A 16,301-nucleotide genomic window follows, 5' to 3' on the forward strand; every position below is an offset into this window, starting at 1 on the left:
GAATTTTTGTGTGGCCATTTAAAAATTGTTTTTTATTTTACATTGTCTAGTCATTAAGCTCAGTCATGTCCAACTCTTTGTGACCCTATGGACTGTAGCCCACCACACTCCTCTGTCCATGAAATTCTCCAGGCAAGAATACTGGAGTGGGTTATCATGCCCTTTGCCAGGCGATCTTCCCGACCCAGGGACTGAACCTGGGTCTTCTGCGTTGCTGACAGATTCTTTACCATCTGAGCCACCAGGCAAGCCCATTTTGTATTGGGGTATAGCCAATTAACTGTGGAAAATTCTGAAAGAGATGGGAATACCAGACCACCTGATCTGCCTCTTGAGAAATTTGTATGCAGGTCAGGAAGCAACAATTAGAACTGGACATGGAACAACAGACTGGTCCCAAATAGGAAAAGGAGTACATCAAGGCTGTATATTGTCACCCTGCTTATTTAACTTCTATGCAGAGTACATCATGAGAAACGCTGGACTGGAAGAAACACAAGCTGGAATCAAGATTGCCGGGAGAAATATCAATAACCTCAGATATGCAGATGACACCACCCTTATGGCAGAAAGTGAAGAGGAACTCAAAAGCCTCTTGATGAAAGTGAAAGTGGAGAGTGAAAAGTTGGCTTAAAGCTCAACATTCAGAAAACGAAGATCATGGCGTCCGGTCCCATCACTTCATGGGAAATAGATGGGGAAACAGTGGAAACAGTGTCAGACTTTATTTTTCTGGGCTCCAAAATCACTACAGATGGTGATTGCAGCCATGAAATTAAAAGACGCTTACTCCTTGGAAGGAAAGTTATGACCAACCTAGATAGCATATTCAAAAGCAGAGACGTTACTTTGCCAACAAAGGTTCGTCTAGTCAAGGCTATGGTTTTTCCTGTGGTCATGTATGGTGTGAGAGTTGGACTGTGAAGAAGACTGAGTGCCGAAGAATTGATGTTTTTGAACTGTGGTGTTGGAGAAGACTCTTGAGAGTCCCTTGGACTGCAAGGAGATCCAACCAGTCCATTCTGAAGGAGATCAGCCCTGGGATTTCTTTGGAAGGAATGATGCTAAAGCTGAAACTCCAGTACTTGGGCCACCTCATGCGAAGAGTTGACTCATTGGAAAAGACTCTGCTGCTGGGAGGGATTGGGGGCAGGAGGAGAAGGGGACGACAGAGGATGAGATGGCTGGATGGCATCACTGACTCGATGGATGTGAGTCTCAGTGAACTCTGGGAGTTGGTGATGGACAGGGAGGCCTGGCGTGCTGCGATTCATGGGGTCGCAAAGAGTCAGACACAACTGAGCGACTGATCTGATCTGATCTGATAGCCAATTAACAATGTTGTGATAGTTTCAGGTGAACAGCAAAGGGACTCAGCCATACGCACACTTGTATCCATACTCCCCCGAACTCCCCTCGCATCTCTGGATATTTTCTAAGTTGGCCTAAGTGTTTAAACAGTGTTTATACAGTTTTTGTTTCCACAATGGGTAAAATAGGAGATCAAGTTGGCATGTTTTGATCATTTTACATATATGACCTCACCCTTGTAACATGCCTATGAAGTGAGTAGAATGACTAGAAAACTGAAGATGCAAAAGGGTTACATGGATTGTTCAGGGTCACAGGGCGAGCTACCAGGACCTAGGACTATCCATCCTCAAGCTCCACTCTCTGTATTGTTAAAGTAAATGTTCCAAGTCATATCTGTATTTACCTATTGCTATTTAGTTGCTCGGTCGTGTCCAACTCTTTGCAACCCATGGACTGTAGCCTACCAGGCTCCTCTGTCCATGGGATTTTCCAGGCAAGAATACTAGAGTGGGTTGCTTCTCAAAGGGATCTTCCAGACCCAGTGATTGAACCTGCATCTCTTGCATTGGCAGGCAGATTCTTTACCACTGAGCCACCAGGGAAGCCCTTATTTAGGTAGAGGTATTTACCTATAGGCTTATTATAACATGTATAAATGATGATAATCGGTTTATTTTCTTTGAAAATCAGACTAATCTCCTTAATATACCACACTGAAGAGTTTAGATCATAGTTTTAGCTACCAGAGAGGAAGTGAGTGGTTTCCTCTCACTCACTTCACCCCAAGGGCAGCCACATAATCTCGTGAAATACAAACTGCAGCCAGATGATGTGACTCCCAGATTGACATCAGTCTTACGTGGCTGCTAAGGATGAAGGGCTCACAGGTATATGTGGTCCTTCTGGATTCCACAGTCCAATCTACTATTTTAAACAGTAGGAAATCAGAACCCAGAGTCTGAATATGGGCAGTTCTGCTAAGAAATTCAGGTATGAGTCCACGACATATCTTCTAAACTATGCATGGCTATTCCATGATGATTAAAGAGGATATTTGTGTAATTGTAACAACTATTCTATTAACATGTGTTTCACGTATCTAGGGGAAGCTTAAAAATTTTCCAATCTCACTAAAATGGTTTGCATTGAAGAATGGAGGGAGAAACAAGCTTGGATGCTTTTAGCTGATCCTGTGGGCTGCCGTCTGTGGGGTTGCTCAGAGTCGGACACGACTGACGCGACTTAGCAGCAGCAGCAGCAGAGGGGACATGAAGCCGCTCTGTCTTGTGCAGGTCAGACAAATCAGCCAAAAGCTCATGGATGAGCGAAGAGTCCTACCTTTGCCTGCTTGCTCAGCCGGGCCACTTCTCCTTTCAGGCCATCAGAGGTGACCCGCTCTTCTTCCAGCTGACGCTGCAGTTGCATCTTCTCATCCTTGAGAGCTTTAATTTCTTCTTTCAAAGACTGGATCTGCTTCTCATAGTCTTGTGTTTTCAGTTCAAAACTTTTTTCAAGAAGTCTAAGCATCAAAAGAAAAATTTGAACCATTTCTAAGGTCTTTACCCTTAATTAGAACTACACAGCATTTTGGAAATAAGAGGAGACTCAGAAAGGAAGAGCCAAGTGAAGATCTATTGTGAGGACGGTGGCCTTATTTTTAGAAGACTGTTTTTATGTCCCCTTAGGTTAAGGCAGCTTCTTACATCTTCAGAATCAGAGGAGCGTGGCTCTACAGTGATCACACACAGGGAACACAGGAGAGGGAGACTGAACTTAAAGACTCAATGGTTGTTGGGGTACTATAGCCCTCAAGCCACCCTAGTTCCACGTGGTCCCCTAAAGGGACCGCTTCACTCAGCAAAGACCTTGGCACATTCTGCCAAGTCCTGTCTCCTGCCTAGAATCAAGGATCCTGGAACAGCCTGGCTTAGTCCTAAACAAGTTAATATGGACATTTAATAAGGAAAAGGGTCCAGCTTGTCAAACATTTTAGAATAAACTGCAGCAAATCCAGGTACCTCAAAGGCCACAGAAAGCCAATACCTTGTAAGAAGATTGTGCAATTAAATATAGGGTAAGTGCCCAAGAAAATAACCCCAGACAGATACAGAACCTAGACTAGCCCCACACAGCCCACAGGGGCCCAGTCAGAATTGAAGCTGTCCAAGGAGCTCTGTGAGTTTATTAAATCATTTTCCCACCTGCTGGGCTGTCAACTCAGTCCATTTTATGACTTGCTTTTATAGTACAATGGGGAAAATCCTGAGGAAGAGAGTCATATTCCCAATAGGATTTTGTTTCTTTTCTTCTTATAAATATTAACAAACATTTAAACTTTGTTTTCAGATTTAAAAAAAGACAAAACAAAAACTACAGTGTTCCTGAGTCCAGGAAAATACATTTGAAGAAGCAAATAAATCTTATGTAAAGAGAATCTTAAGACTTGTAAGCTGACCAGGAGTGTGCCCACTGATTGTGGGACCCTTGAGCTTCTAGAGGGTTGTGATGGGACAAGTCTTTCCCAGTCAGCTGACCAGGGACCAGACTGAGCTGTGGGTGAGTGCTGAAGAGGACTGTAAAGAGCTCAGGCTGGCTCTCTAGCCCCTGCTTGAAATGATCGCTCTTAAGTGGCCTCAGATGACCAGGAGATGCCAAGAGCTGAGCTCCTCTCTTCTAAAGTTAAGAATTCATGGAAAAACAGACTTTTCAAGGTAAAAAGTTAACTAGTCCTATTTAAAAACTGATGTAAATATGATCCAGCAATTCCACTCCTAGGTATATATATGCAAAGAAAAAGAAAACACTATTTTAAAAGAATACATGCACCCCAGTGTTCATAGTAGCACTATTTACAATAGTCAAGATATGGAAGCCACCTAAGGGTCCATCACCAGATGAATGGATAAAGAAGATGTGGTACATATATACAATGGAATGCTACTCAGGCATAAAAAAGAAAAATTTCCATTTGCAACAACATGGATGAAACTGAGGGATCTTATGCATAGTGAAATAAGTCAGACAGAAAAAGACACTGTGTTTTATAGGTGGAACATTAAAAAAAAAAACAAAACACAAATGAATATAGCAAGGCAAACAGACTCATAAAAAACAAACTAGTGGTTACCAGTGGGGGGAGGGAAGGTGGAGAAGCAAGAAAGGGGAAGGAGATTAAAAGGTACAGACTACTGTGTATGATATAAATAAGCTGCTAGGATATATTGCATAACACAGGGAATATAGCTAACATTTTATAATAACTACAAATGGAGCATAATGTATAAACATTTTGAACCACTATGTCGTACACCTGAAGCTAATATAGTATTATAAATCAGCTACACATCAAAAGGACTTCCCTGGTGGCTCATACAGTAAAGAATCTGCCTGCAACGTAGAAGACCTGGGTTTGATCCCTGGGTTGGGAAGATCCCCTGGAGAAGGGAATGGCTATCCACTCCAGTTATTCTTGCCTAGAAAATTCCTTGAATAGAGGAGCCTGGCAGGCTACAGTCCAAAGCACTGCAAAGAGTCGGACAGGACTGAGCCACTTTCACATATGCACACACATACATCAAAAGAAAAAAAATTGATGTAGGATCATGAAACACTGTATGTGTACATTAACTCTTGGAGTTCTTCAGTGACACTCTCTCCCCTGACTTCTTGGCATCCTGGCCCCCTCATCCAGACCCAGGGTCTTCTGCTAACTAACTTCACAGGAAAGTTGTATATGCTGCCACCAAGGCAGCACTGTGCCATCTAGCCTCCAACAGAGATGCCAAGAATGTTCCATCTCTTCCCAGCACTCTGCCATGCAGCCCTGTCTGGAGATCTAAAGACCTGTGAATTTACCCCCTAAGAGAGAGAGGCACAGACTGGAGCCTTTAGATCTTAGCAAAGCGTTTGTTGAGACAGGAAACATGGGGCTGGTACAATTCAAGGTTATGGGGACCTGTCTTTTTAACTAATTTTTATTGGAATATAGTTGATTTACAATGTTAGTTTCTGCTGTACAACAAAGTGCACCAGTTATACATATCTATTCTTTTTCAAATTCTACTCCCATATAGATCATTACAGAGCACTGAGTTCCCTGTGCCATACAGTAGGTCCTTATTAGTTATCTATTTTAGATACAGTAGTGAGTATATGTCAACCCCAATCTCTTGATTTATCCCTTTCTCCCTTGGTAACTATAAATTTGTTTTCTAAATCTGTGACTCTATTTCTGTTTCATAAATACGGTCACTTCTATCATTCTTTTAGATTCCTCATGAAAGCATTATCACATGTTATTTGTCTTTGTCTGACTCCACTCAGTATGACAATCTTTAGGCCCATCCATGTCACTGCAAATGACATTATTTTGTTTTTGTTTGTGGCAGAGTAATAATATGCCATTGTATTAATATATATGTCCATCTTCTTTGTCCACTCCTCTGTTGATGAATATTTCGTTTGCTTCCATGTTCTGGCTGTTGTAAGCAGTGCTGCTATGAACACTGGGGTGCATATAATATTTTGAATTATGGTTTTCTCTAGATATATGCCCAGGAATGGGATTTCTGGATTATATGGTAGCTCTAATTTTAGTTAAGGAACCTCCATACTGTCTTCCATAAAGGCTACACTAATTTTTACTCCCACCAACAGTGTAGAGGGTTCCCTTTTCTCCACACCCTCTCTAGCATTTATCGTTTGTAGATTTTTTGATGATCGCCATTCTGAATGGTGTGAGGTGATACCTCATTGTAGTTTTGATTTTTCTCTCTCTAATAATTAGTGATACTGAGCATCTTTTCATGTGCCTCTTGGTCATCTGTATGTCTTATTTGGAGAAATGTCTATTCAGATCTTCCATCCATTTTTTTGGATTGGGTTGCTTTTTTTATATTGAGCTACATGAGCTATTGGACCTGCCTTAACTTATGTGAGGTGAGTGACACGCCTTACTGTCTGGGACAAGAGTCAAGTTTACAGGTACAATGTGTGGGTAGAGGGCAAAGAAGGACAGTCTAAGAGGCAATAATTTTCACCCTTGGACTTTAAAGCTGAAAAACGTGGCAGTCTCTGAACTTCTCACTGTCTTGGTAATAAAGAGAAAGCAAGATATTCCCAGTGGTCCACTGTGCCCATAACTCCAGAACCTGTGCAGTGTCTGAAATGTGCACCCTTGGGGACGTAGCTCTCACAAAGCTGTCTCTCACTTCCTAAAAATATCCGCACTGTGCTCTCCTGTGTCTGTGATCTGCAACCTGCAAGCTGAGAAGCAAATTAGAAAACAACAGAGAGAGAAGGAAGCAGTGGCTTTAAAGCAAACGAGATTTCATACACTCTTTGTTGTTCTTCTTTTTGCACATCATCAAAGAGCTGCTTGGTGAGGTTATCCATTTTTTCTGTGAAAAGAGAATGAATGCTCTTTGAAATAGGTGTGAAAAGCAATGCCTTGATTGTTTCATGCCACATTTAAGAAAGTAAGAATGTAAGAACAATCAGGTGGTATTCATTATTAATGGGACTTAAGATGAGAGTGTAATTGTCATCTTTTATAAATTAGAATTCTGCAATTAGAATCTGAATTGGACAAGTACAGATGGACAAGCTAGGCTGCGGATGGCTGCTCCACACGCTAAAGGAAACTGACGCTGCTGGTCCCAAGGGTCTGCACCTGACAGCCCAGGGCTGACGTGGCTCAGTGCTAAGGAGGCGTCTTTGTTCAGGGCCAGGACTGGGTACCACTTACACTGGGTAACTTGGCCAGAGCTAAAATTTGAGTGCAAATCCTTGGCAAGCCACAAACATTATCCCAGCTTTTCCCTGACAATGCACGAGGATGGCTATAAAATTTTTAAAAAATGAGATTCTGAACGATCCCTGTTACCACTACCCGCAGTCATCACCCCCTCCCCATCTTCTGATATAACAGCTCCAGGCTTACGGCCCACCCATCTGTACTTTGCAAATGGCCCAGGAGATTCTGAGGCACAGACAGGGACTACTGTGCGCTGACAAAAGTTGGAAACAAGCCAGGTGAACCTGCAGGGTACAGTTGCCACAATTTAAATAGTTATTTTCTGTGGAGTGAAAGTGTTCTCATTACACCAGAGGCTTCTGGTTCAGCCTGAAACTCGATTCCCACCCAGTGCCTATTTCCTGAAGGACTAGGCTTGTGAACCGGTGAATGTGCATCGGGCCACCTCGGGCTTTACCTTTCAACTCTTCAGTCTTCTCTTGAAGCTTCAGCTGTATTTGTTCTTTCTGTATTTCCAATTCTGAATTATGCTTCTGAAGCTTTGCCAGTTTCTAGCAAAGGGAAGAGAAAAAATGGTTTTCTGAAAACCTTGCTTTGAGTTTCATCACCATTGCCTGCATATTTTTAAATTAGTTATTTTTCGGTCTCGGCACCCATCCATAGGTAACAGCTGGCAGCAGCCCACTGCGAGATGCTGTGTTTAGCTCCACATGCAAGGGCTCCATGTGACTTCAATAGACACTAGTTCCCAGCCTCATCCAACAAGGGCTGAAATCAAGGAGAAAGAACCAAATCCAAGGTCTTCCCAAAGTCAAGGCAACTCCTTTAGCCAGGGTATTCATACATTAAATGTAGGAAATTTATGATATAAAGTGGATTCACACTTTGAGAGTCTTATGACTCAGGAAGGATGTATGATCACAGTAGTTCTCCAGCAAAGTCTCTGCTGGGCTGGCAGCTGGGGGGCCCCTGGGTGCTGATGACTGGTGACTGGCAGTGTGGGAGATGCTAGCCTCTGTGTTAGTGCCGCCGGGCACTTGGTCATGGGAAGGGTAGAGGGATGCCCTAGTACTCCAAGCTGTCACCACTCTGGGTGTTGTGGGACTTTAGAAGGTGCAGAATGGATGGTAATAAATAATGGGTTTGAAAATATCAGCTCACGCTTTTGCAGGGCTATATGAGTCACTTGGCTAAACTATTTCACGTGACAATTTTATCGTCACAGTAATTCTGTCAGTCCCTTTTTGTTATTCCCATCTTCCATATGAGGAAACTAAAATTCAGAGAGGGTAAGCGACTTGTCCAAGTTTCCCAGACAGAGAAGATCTCAACCTGGGACATCTGGTTTTTACATCTACTGCTCTTTTTACTACGACACGGAGATGCAAACCTGCCCACGCTTTGCACTGCTGCCCTGGGGATGATGCTTCCAGGGTGCATGTCAGGTGGACAAGTGACAGGAGACCAAGGTCATGCTGGATGAGAGGGAAACATTGAGTAGGGCCCTTTCTCAGGCCTTCCATCACTCCACACAAGTGGAAGGCAGTGAAAACCTCACAGTGTGCTTCTTGAAGCACAGGTCTCCTCTTCCCCTTACCCCTTTCCCCTCCAGACTCTAGGCCTCAGATCTCCCTCCTCATAAATGCAGGCTTTCTCTGGTAATGAAAGCCAACTGCAAAATCTGATTTCTGTGCAGAAGTCATCTCTGTGGGAAATGCTGCACCATGATCTCTTCCACAGAAAGACTCACAAGCTACGTCCACAGTCATTTCCAGCACAGACCTCTTCCACGGAAGCCCTGTATCTCATCCCCTTCTCCTCATAATTCTGCCTGTGGGTGGCCGCTCTGTCCAGTTCAGATTCCAGTTTCTGAATCTTCTCCACATCACCGGCCCGAAGGGCAGCCAGGCTGGTCAGCTTCTCCACCAGCCCATGGTTCTCTTTGTTCTGGAGGAAAGAAACATCAGATACTCAGGGGTTTATCCAAAATAAAGAAGCTGTTCCATTAGCTTCTTGCAACTTCTCATCTAAGTGGGAGGTTTTTTTTACACTGACCATGATTATCATCACAATGGCCCGTAAGCATCTTCACCCGGTGAGAATAGGGAGGCAGAGCTGGTCAGGCAAATGCTTTCCTGAGTTGGGGGATCTTTTGGTCCAAACCCTGGAGCTCCAGGACAACCCTAGTTCTGTGAGTTGAACTGAGTCCTCTTCATCTCCCCAAATTCACATGTTGAAGTCCTAGTCCCCAGTACCTCAGGATGTCACTGTATTTGGAGATTTGGTCTTAAAAGACGTAACTAAGGTAAAACGAGGTCACATGGGTGGACCCTGATTCAGTATGACTGGTGTCTTTATAAGAAGAGATTAGGACAGATGTAAGGGGAGGGGAGACGACGTGAAGACACATGGGGAAGAAGGTCATGTGTAAGCCAAGGAAAGACACCTTGGAAGAGACCAAAGGCGCCAACACCTTGATCCTAGACTTTCAGCTTCCTGCACCGTGAGAAAATAAATATCTGTTGTTTAAGCTGCCCTGCCTGTGCTGGCTTATCATGGCAGCCCTAGTACATGAATACCTGGAATGCAGCTCAGGCAGTGTGGGGTCTCCCACAGGCCCTGCTCCCAGCTGGTCAGGGCTGTTTTTCAGGGCTGTTCCATACCAGCGACATAATATGCAGGACTGCTGCACAACACAGGGAGGGGGAACTGTATCAAAACCTCGAGTTTCTGGTTTGCACATTCACCCACTCACCAAGGACTCCTATGATACAGCTTAGCACTACCTTTAAAGTTTATTGGAGGAGAATCTGATTATTACTTGAGACAGATGCAGGAATGAGTTATATAGATCTGGACACAGCCTTCCCACACTGACTGAGGGTGTATGGAGTTTGGGGTTTTTTTTTTTCCTATCAGTAGGAACGGAATGGGGAATCTTCCCAAACTAGGCAGGGCTGTAGTCAGACCACATGGACCTTTGGGGAAGTAAAAAATGGCAACTCCTGTGGACCAATGCAGCTCCGAGGGAGCATGGCTTGGCATGAAGGTAGCATCTTTGTGCAAATTAGAAAAAGACACTCATGCCTCAAGGCAGTACAACTCTACACCAAGACACATGGGCTGGCAAGTGAAGTCACACTGGATTTCAGCTCCCCCTCCTTTCTTGGGCAGGTGCCCTGGTGCAGTGTGCAACCTACACACTTGTGTGTATCAGCCTGTTACAGTGTACTTCTGCTTCCTAGCTCAGGTAGTCCATATAAACTGTTTAAACCTCCTAACATGGGCATAAATCTTAACAGTGTTAACAAAAAATTAATCAATAGTCAATCTAAAAAAGAAATAAAGTATTTTATTTGAGTCAACCTGAGGATTATAACCCAGGAGACAGTTTTTCAGAAAACTGGTGACTGTTCCACCTGTTAGAGGTCAAAACACAGGTATATAAGCTTTTGAGACAAAGGGCTATACATCAAAGTAAAATATTGATATTTTACACAGTCCAACAAGGCAAATAGCAAATCACTGTGACCCCTTACAGGATTTGAGCAGACTCTTATCTCTTAAGGGGCTACCTTGCTAGTTGGGACCTGAAGGAAATTGCTTTCTTTTGTGGGGGTGGGGGCGGGGTGTTAAATAGACATTTCTGTGTCCTCTCAGGGGATCCCGTTGTTGTATAGTGCAGATGCACAACATCCACTAACGGGGATAACACTGTGGCTCAAAGGGCAGAGAAAATTTTATGTTCAATTTTTATTGTCTTGCCTTAAAATAACTTTATTTCATCAACAGCATAGTTAAGGAACTAGTCTGGAACTAAAATAAATCTGTTAGAAAGAGTAAATATGAAGGATGCATACTGAACACTTACCTGGTCTTCTAACTTTTTCTGCAAACGCTGAACTCTGTAAGTGAGCTGAATGTTGAGCACGAATCGTCGGATATTCTGAAATCTGCGTCTGGCCAGCCATGCCCGGGCATATTTCTGTAGAATCACAGCCTTGTGTTCCTTCAGCATCTTTAAAAGAAGATTTTGGGAAATGCAAAATGGGTCTCTGCTGTTTTTTCTCATCAACTCTTTCAGTGTTGAAAGATGTAACTACCAGAATACTCCTACAGGGTGAAATACCAATTTTTTGTAATCAACCCACACAATTCTGTTTACCTATTTTTTTTCAGATTTTTAAAAATTGAACTCTAGTTTACTTACAATGTTGTATGAGTTTCAGGTGTACAGCAAAGTGATTCAGCTATACCTATATATATTCTTTTTCAGATTTTTTCACTATAGGTTATTACGAGATATAGTTCCCTGTGTATACTCTGTGTATAGTCTTTGTAGTTTATCTGTTTTATATATAGTAGTGTATATACGTTAATCCCAAAGTCTTAATTTTTCTACTCCCCTCCCACTATCCTCTTGGTAACTAACCCTATGTTTGTTTTCGATGTCTGTGAGCCTATTTCTGTTCTGTAAATAAGTTCATTTGCATCATTTTAAAAGATTCCACATATAAGTGATGGCATATGATATTTGTCTTTCTCTGATTTACTTCACTTACTATGATAATTTCAAGCCTCAACCATGTTGCTGCAAATGACATTATTTCACACTTTTTTAATGGCCAAATAACATTCCGGTATGTATGTGGTATGTATGTACCACATCTTGTTTATCCATTCATCTGTGAATAGACATTTAGGTTGTTTCCAGGTCCTGGCTACTGTAAACAGCGCTGCTATGAACATAGGGGTGGGTGGATTTTTTCAAATTAGAATTTGTTCTAGATATATGCCCAGGAGCAGGATTGCAGGATCATATGGTAACTTTATTTTTAGCTTTTTAAGCAACCTCCATATGTTCTGCATAGTGGCTTCACCAATTTACATTCCCACCAAAAATGTAGGAGTGTTCCCTTTTTTCCATAACCTTTCCAGTATTTATTATTTGTATATTTTTTGATGATGGCCAATCTGACTGGTGTGAGGTACTACTTCACTGTAGTTCTGATTTGCATTTCTCTAAATAATTAGTGATGCTGAGAATCTTTTCATGTGCCTCTTGGCCATCTGCATGTCTTCTTTGGAGAAATGTCTATTTAGGTCTTCTGCCCATTTTTTGACTGGGTTGTGTTTAGTAGGAGAAGGCAATGGCACCCCACTCCAGTACTCTTGCCTGGAAAATCCCATGGATGGAGGAGCCTGGTAGGCTGCAGTCCATGGGCTTGCTAAGAGTCAGACACGACTGAGCGACTTCACTTTCACTTTTCATTTTTATGCATTGGAGAAGGAAATGGCAACCCACTCCAGTGTTCTTGCCTGGAGAATCCCAGGGACGGGGGAGCCTGGTGGGCTGCTGTCTATGGGGTTGCACAGAGTTGGACACGACTGAAGCGACTTAGCAGTAGCAGTGTTTAGTAGTATAAGCTATTTGTATGTTTTGGAAATTAATCCTTTGTTGGTAGCATCACTTGCAGATATTTTCTCCTACCTAGACTTTGGAAACAAAAACCAAATCCTGGCTGCAGCAGACACATATGAACAGACATTCATATCTCAGAAAGTCACACCTTTTGATACCTCCTCCTTGCCAGGAATCCTCGGGTGTAGGCCTGGATGGTGATGGTGGCCACACGAATCAGCTGGTACAAGTTGCGAACGAGATATGCTCGACAGTACTTCTGAATGACAATGGCTGCCCACGCTTCTTTTAAGGCGGTGGCGGTAACAGCTTTCCTTGGTTAAAAAGAATGCAGCGTAAACCTGTTGCCAATGGGGCACTGACTTCCCCCCCAGAGCAACCAGCTCGCACAATACTTCTTAACTGAGGCGTATTCCAAAGTTCTGCAAATTATGCATTAAACACTGGAATGGTTTACGCTAACGTCTAGTCAAGATCAGTGTTATTACTTCTTCTTTCCATCCTGATCCGAACATGGATCTGTTCCAGGAACGAGGCACCACCGGGGAACTATGCCACTGTTCACATTCAGGCTGATCACCCCACCATCACTCACATACCCACAGAGGCTGTGACAACATAACTGTGCTTTGGCTTTGCGCTTGCTCGTTCATCTAGTCATTCATGTGGGAGATCATGCTGGCACCTCCAGATCAGGGGTTGAAAAACTATGGCCTTGGGGCCACAGCGGCACCCTCCCACCTGCTATTGTGACATTTTGTTGTAATATAGCCGCACTTATTATTTACATATAGCCCATGGCTGATTTCATGCTACAAAGGTAGAGTTTAATAGTTGTGAGAGAAACTGCAAGACTCCCAAAAGCCCAAATATTTGGCCCTTACAGAAAAAGTTTGTCAACTCCTATCTGACGGCCTGGAGGTGAGGAGGAAGTTCTTACCTGCAGAGTTTACAACCTCGTAAAACAGACTTAGAAATGGTCAAGTGGGATAAGAAGAAAAATAAAATTACTACTAAAAGATCTGTAAGAGAGATCTTACTGAACTATCATTCTGCTTGGGAAGAACTGACATGTCAGCCAGGCTTGACAGAAAAGTAGGATTTCTGAAGACAGTAAAGGCTGGAAAAGGCATTTCAGACTAAGGGACAGGTGAAGACATGGAGGCTTAGCAGTGCCTGAAACATTCGGAAAAAGAGAATTTGTCTGGAGTTGCTAGAATATAAGATACATGGAGAAAACTGGTAGTTAGTGAGGTGAGAAAAAATAGATGGGGACTGTTTGTTATCAAAATATGTATTTACTGAACACGTACTATGTGACACTCACTGTGCTGGGTCCTAGATATGGATGCAGAGGTAACCAGGCAAGTATCATCCCTGTCCTCTCAGAGCGTCTGTGCTTATGGCTCCATCCAAGCCATAGGGACCCATGAGTACCATGTCAAAGGCTGAGTGCCCTTCCCTGGGAAACAGGGGCCACTGCAAGCATGAGAGGCAGGAGCAGGGGCTCTATGAGGCCCTGCTTTAGAAGTCAGGAAGGAGAGGCAGCGGGTAGAGGGCTGTGCTATAGAGTGAAACACAAATGATGATGAAGGCTCCATGCAGGGCAGGGGTGTGGGAATGAAATAAGCAGGACAGACACAGGAGGCAAACGGAGGAAGCATGAGTTTGGGGAAGACAGTAACTCTGGAATTTCCTGCCCTGGGGACTCCTGCTATTAACTGAAACCAGAGGCTTGAGAGGGAGAGAGAGGCTGACTGTAAGTGTATGTAAGATGGTTGCCTAGGGGAGCGTGGGCCAGGAGGTAGGGGCAGGGTGGTGGAATGGCAAGCCCAGTTTGGGGTGGGCTGAGATGAAGGCTGTGGTGTGTCAGTCACGTGGAGGAGCCCAGATACTGCTGGCGGTCAGGCATAAGGCTCAGGATGAGGGAACCTGAGCTACACAGCCTATCTTTAAAAACCTGGCTCTCCTACTACCATCACAGCAAGGGAAGGAGGGAGGCTGGGCAGACACAGAGATGCACGCAGTGCTATCCAGGAAGGATGCTCGTCTCGCTGGCCGTCCCAGGACAGCCTCTTGGGAGCGCTCACAGAGGGGTGGGATGGCTGTGTCCTCCACTCGGGCAGCCCTACCCAGGGGCCTCATTGCTTGCAGGCAGAGCCTTGCCACGGTCTCCTCAGGCATGGTCTGCCCCCACTACCTGCAAGTTAGACTGGTCAGTGGTGTCCTTACTCAGAAGCTTCACTTGGATCCTGATCACCCTTTGGCGTTTTCAGTTCCCAAGGACTAGCGGCTCAGCCTGTCTACCTGGTCTCCCCAGGAATTCTGGCCCTCTTCAGCAACACCCTGATTGGGCTTTCCCTCATCAAGGTCTTGGTTGCCACCTCTGCCGTGTGGGGACAGTATGCAGAGTCAGCACCACCTGCCCCCAAGGACACACCCGTCTGCTCTCGAGGCTCACAGCCACCTGTGCATCCACACACACATCTGCACCTGGGTCCTGGGAGAAAAGAGGCCCTGGAGGTGATAGGGAAGAAAGTCGTACAGTTGCTCAAGTTTTCTTGGTTCCAATTCAGAGGGTAAAGAATCTGCCTGCAATGCAGGAGACCCAGGTTTGATCCCTGGGTCTGGCAGATCTGGAGAAGGGAATAGCTATCCAATTTCCAATTGCCTGAAGAATTCCATGGACAGAGGAGCCTGGCAGGCTACAGATCATGGGGTCTCAATGAGTGGCACATGACTGAGCAACTAACACTTACCCAATTTTCACTCCTGGTTTCAACGTACCTCACGGTTTTCTGACCCCGGAAGTACTGCTGGATGATCAGGGCTGCTCGTCTCTCTCTGAGGAATTTTTTTCTCTGGAGCCAGCCACGGACATGCTTTTGTATCACAATACAACCCTGTCTCAGTTTATCCAACCGGAGTTTTTCTAAATAAGCCACTTGCCCTGCTCTGAAGAAAATTTTGGTTTTACCAAACTGGTACTGATTAGAATCCTGGAAGAGAAAAATGACATAATCAGAACAAACTGTCAAATTTTCTGCAGTATTTGCAAAAGATGTTTAGAGATCCAAACACACCACCAATATTGTTATTTTGACATCTCTGTTCTTTGACATAAAGAGGAAAACTGATTGTGACCTGGAAGTTAATGTTTTGCCTTTTTTGTTTAAAGACTTTTTGGAAGAAGAAGTGGACAGGAGGGTGAGGGTTGTGTCTGTGGGGTGAGGGGGGATGTTTGCATTGTGGATGATTTTCAACTGGGCTGCTGGGGAGCTCCAGCCACTTACAGGTGGTTTTCACAGAAGGGCAGAGGTGCCTGGAAAGGCTTCATTTCTTCTTCATTTGCCATCTCTTCACCACTCTTCCAACAAAACGAGAGAAGAGTCTCTACATGGACATCACCAGATGGCCAACACCGAAATCAGACTGATCTTTGCAGCCAAAGATGGAGAAGCTCTCTACAGTCAGCAAAAACAAGACCAGGAGCTGACTGTGGCTCAGATCATGAACTCCTTATTGCCAAACTCAGACTAAAGTTGAAGAAAATGGTGAAAACACTAGACCATTCAGGTATGACCTAAATCAAATCCCTTATGACTATACACTGGAAGAAATAGATTTAAGGGATTAGATCTGATAGACAGATTGCCTGATGAACTATGGACAGAGGTTCGTGACCTTGTACAGGAGACAGGGATCAAGACCATCGCCATGGAAAAGAAATGCAAAAAAGCAAAATGGCTGTCTGAGGAGGCCTTACAAATAGCTGTGAAAAGAAGAGAAGTGAAGGAGAAAAGGAAAGAT

At 44.0% G+C, this 16,301-nt stretch overlaps 1 protein-coding gene across 1 annotated transcript in view; it reads right to left on the reverse strand.

Annotated features, from left to right (window-relative positions):
- MYO5C (myosin VC) overlaps positions 1-16,301 on the reverse strand; it is a 117,707-nt gene that overhangs the window by 38,560 nt on the left and 62,846 nt on the right. Inside the window, exons 19-25 of the mRNA XM_025295604.3 lie at positions 15,279-15,490; positions 12,640-12,805; positions 10,941-11,087; positions 8,852-9,016; positions 7,527-7,620; positions 6,650-6,713; positions 2,653-2,833 (exon numbers count right to left, since the gene is read on the reverse strand). Of these exons, the coding sequence (XP_025151389.2) occupies positions 2,653-2,833; positions 6,650-6,713; positions 7,527-7,620; positions 8,852-9,016; positions 10,941-11,087; positions 12,640-12,805; positions 15,279-15,490 (1,029 nt within the window). The remainder of the gene's footprint in view (positions 1-2,652; positions 2,834-6,649; positions 6,714-7,526; positions 7,621-8,851; positions 9,017-10,940; positions 11,088-12,639; positions 12,806-15,278; positions 15,491-16,301) is intronic.

Source organism: Bubalus bubalis, chromosome 11, assembly GCF_019923935.1.
Source record: "Bubalus bubalis isolate 160015118507 breed Murrah chromosome 11, NDDB_SH_1, whole genome shotgun sequence".
Lineage (NCBI taxonomy): Eukaryota > Metazoa > Chordata > Mammalia > Artiodactyla > Bovidae > Bubalus > Bubalus bubalis.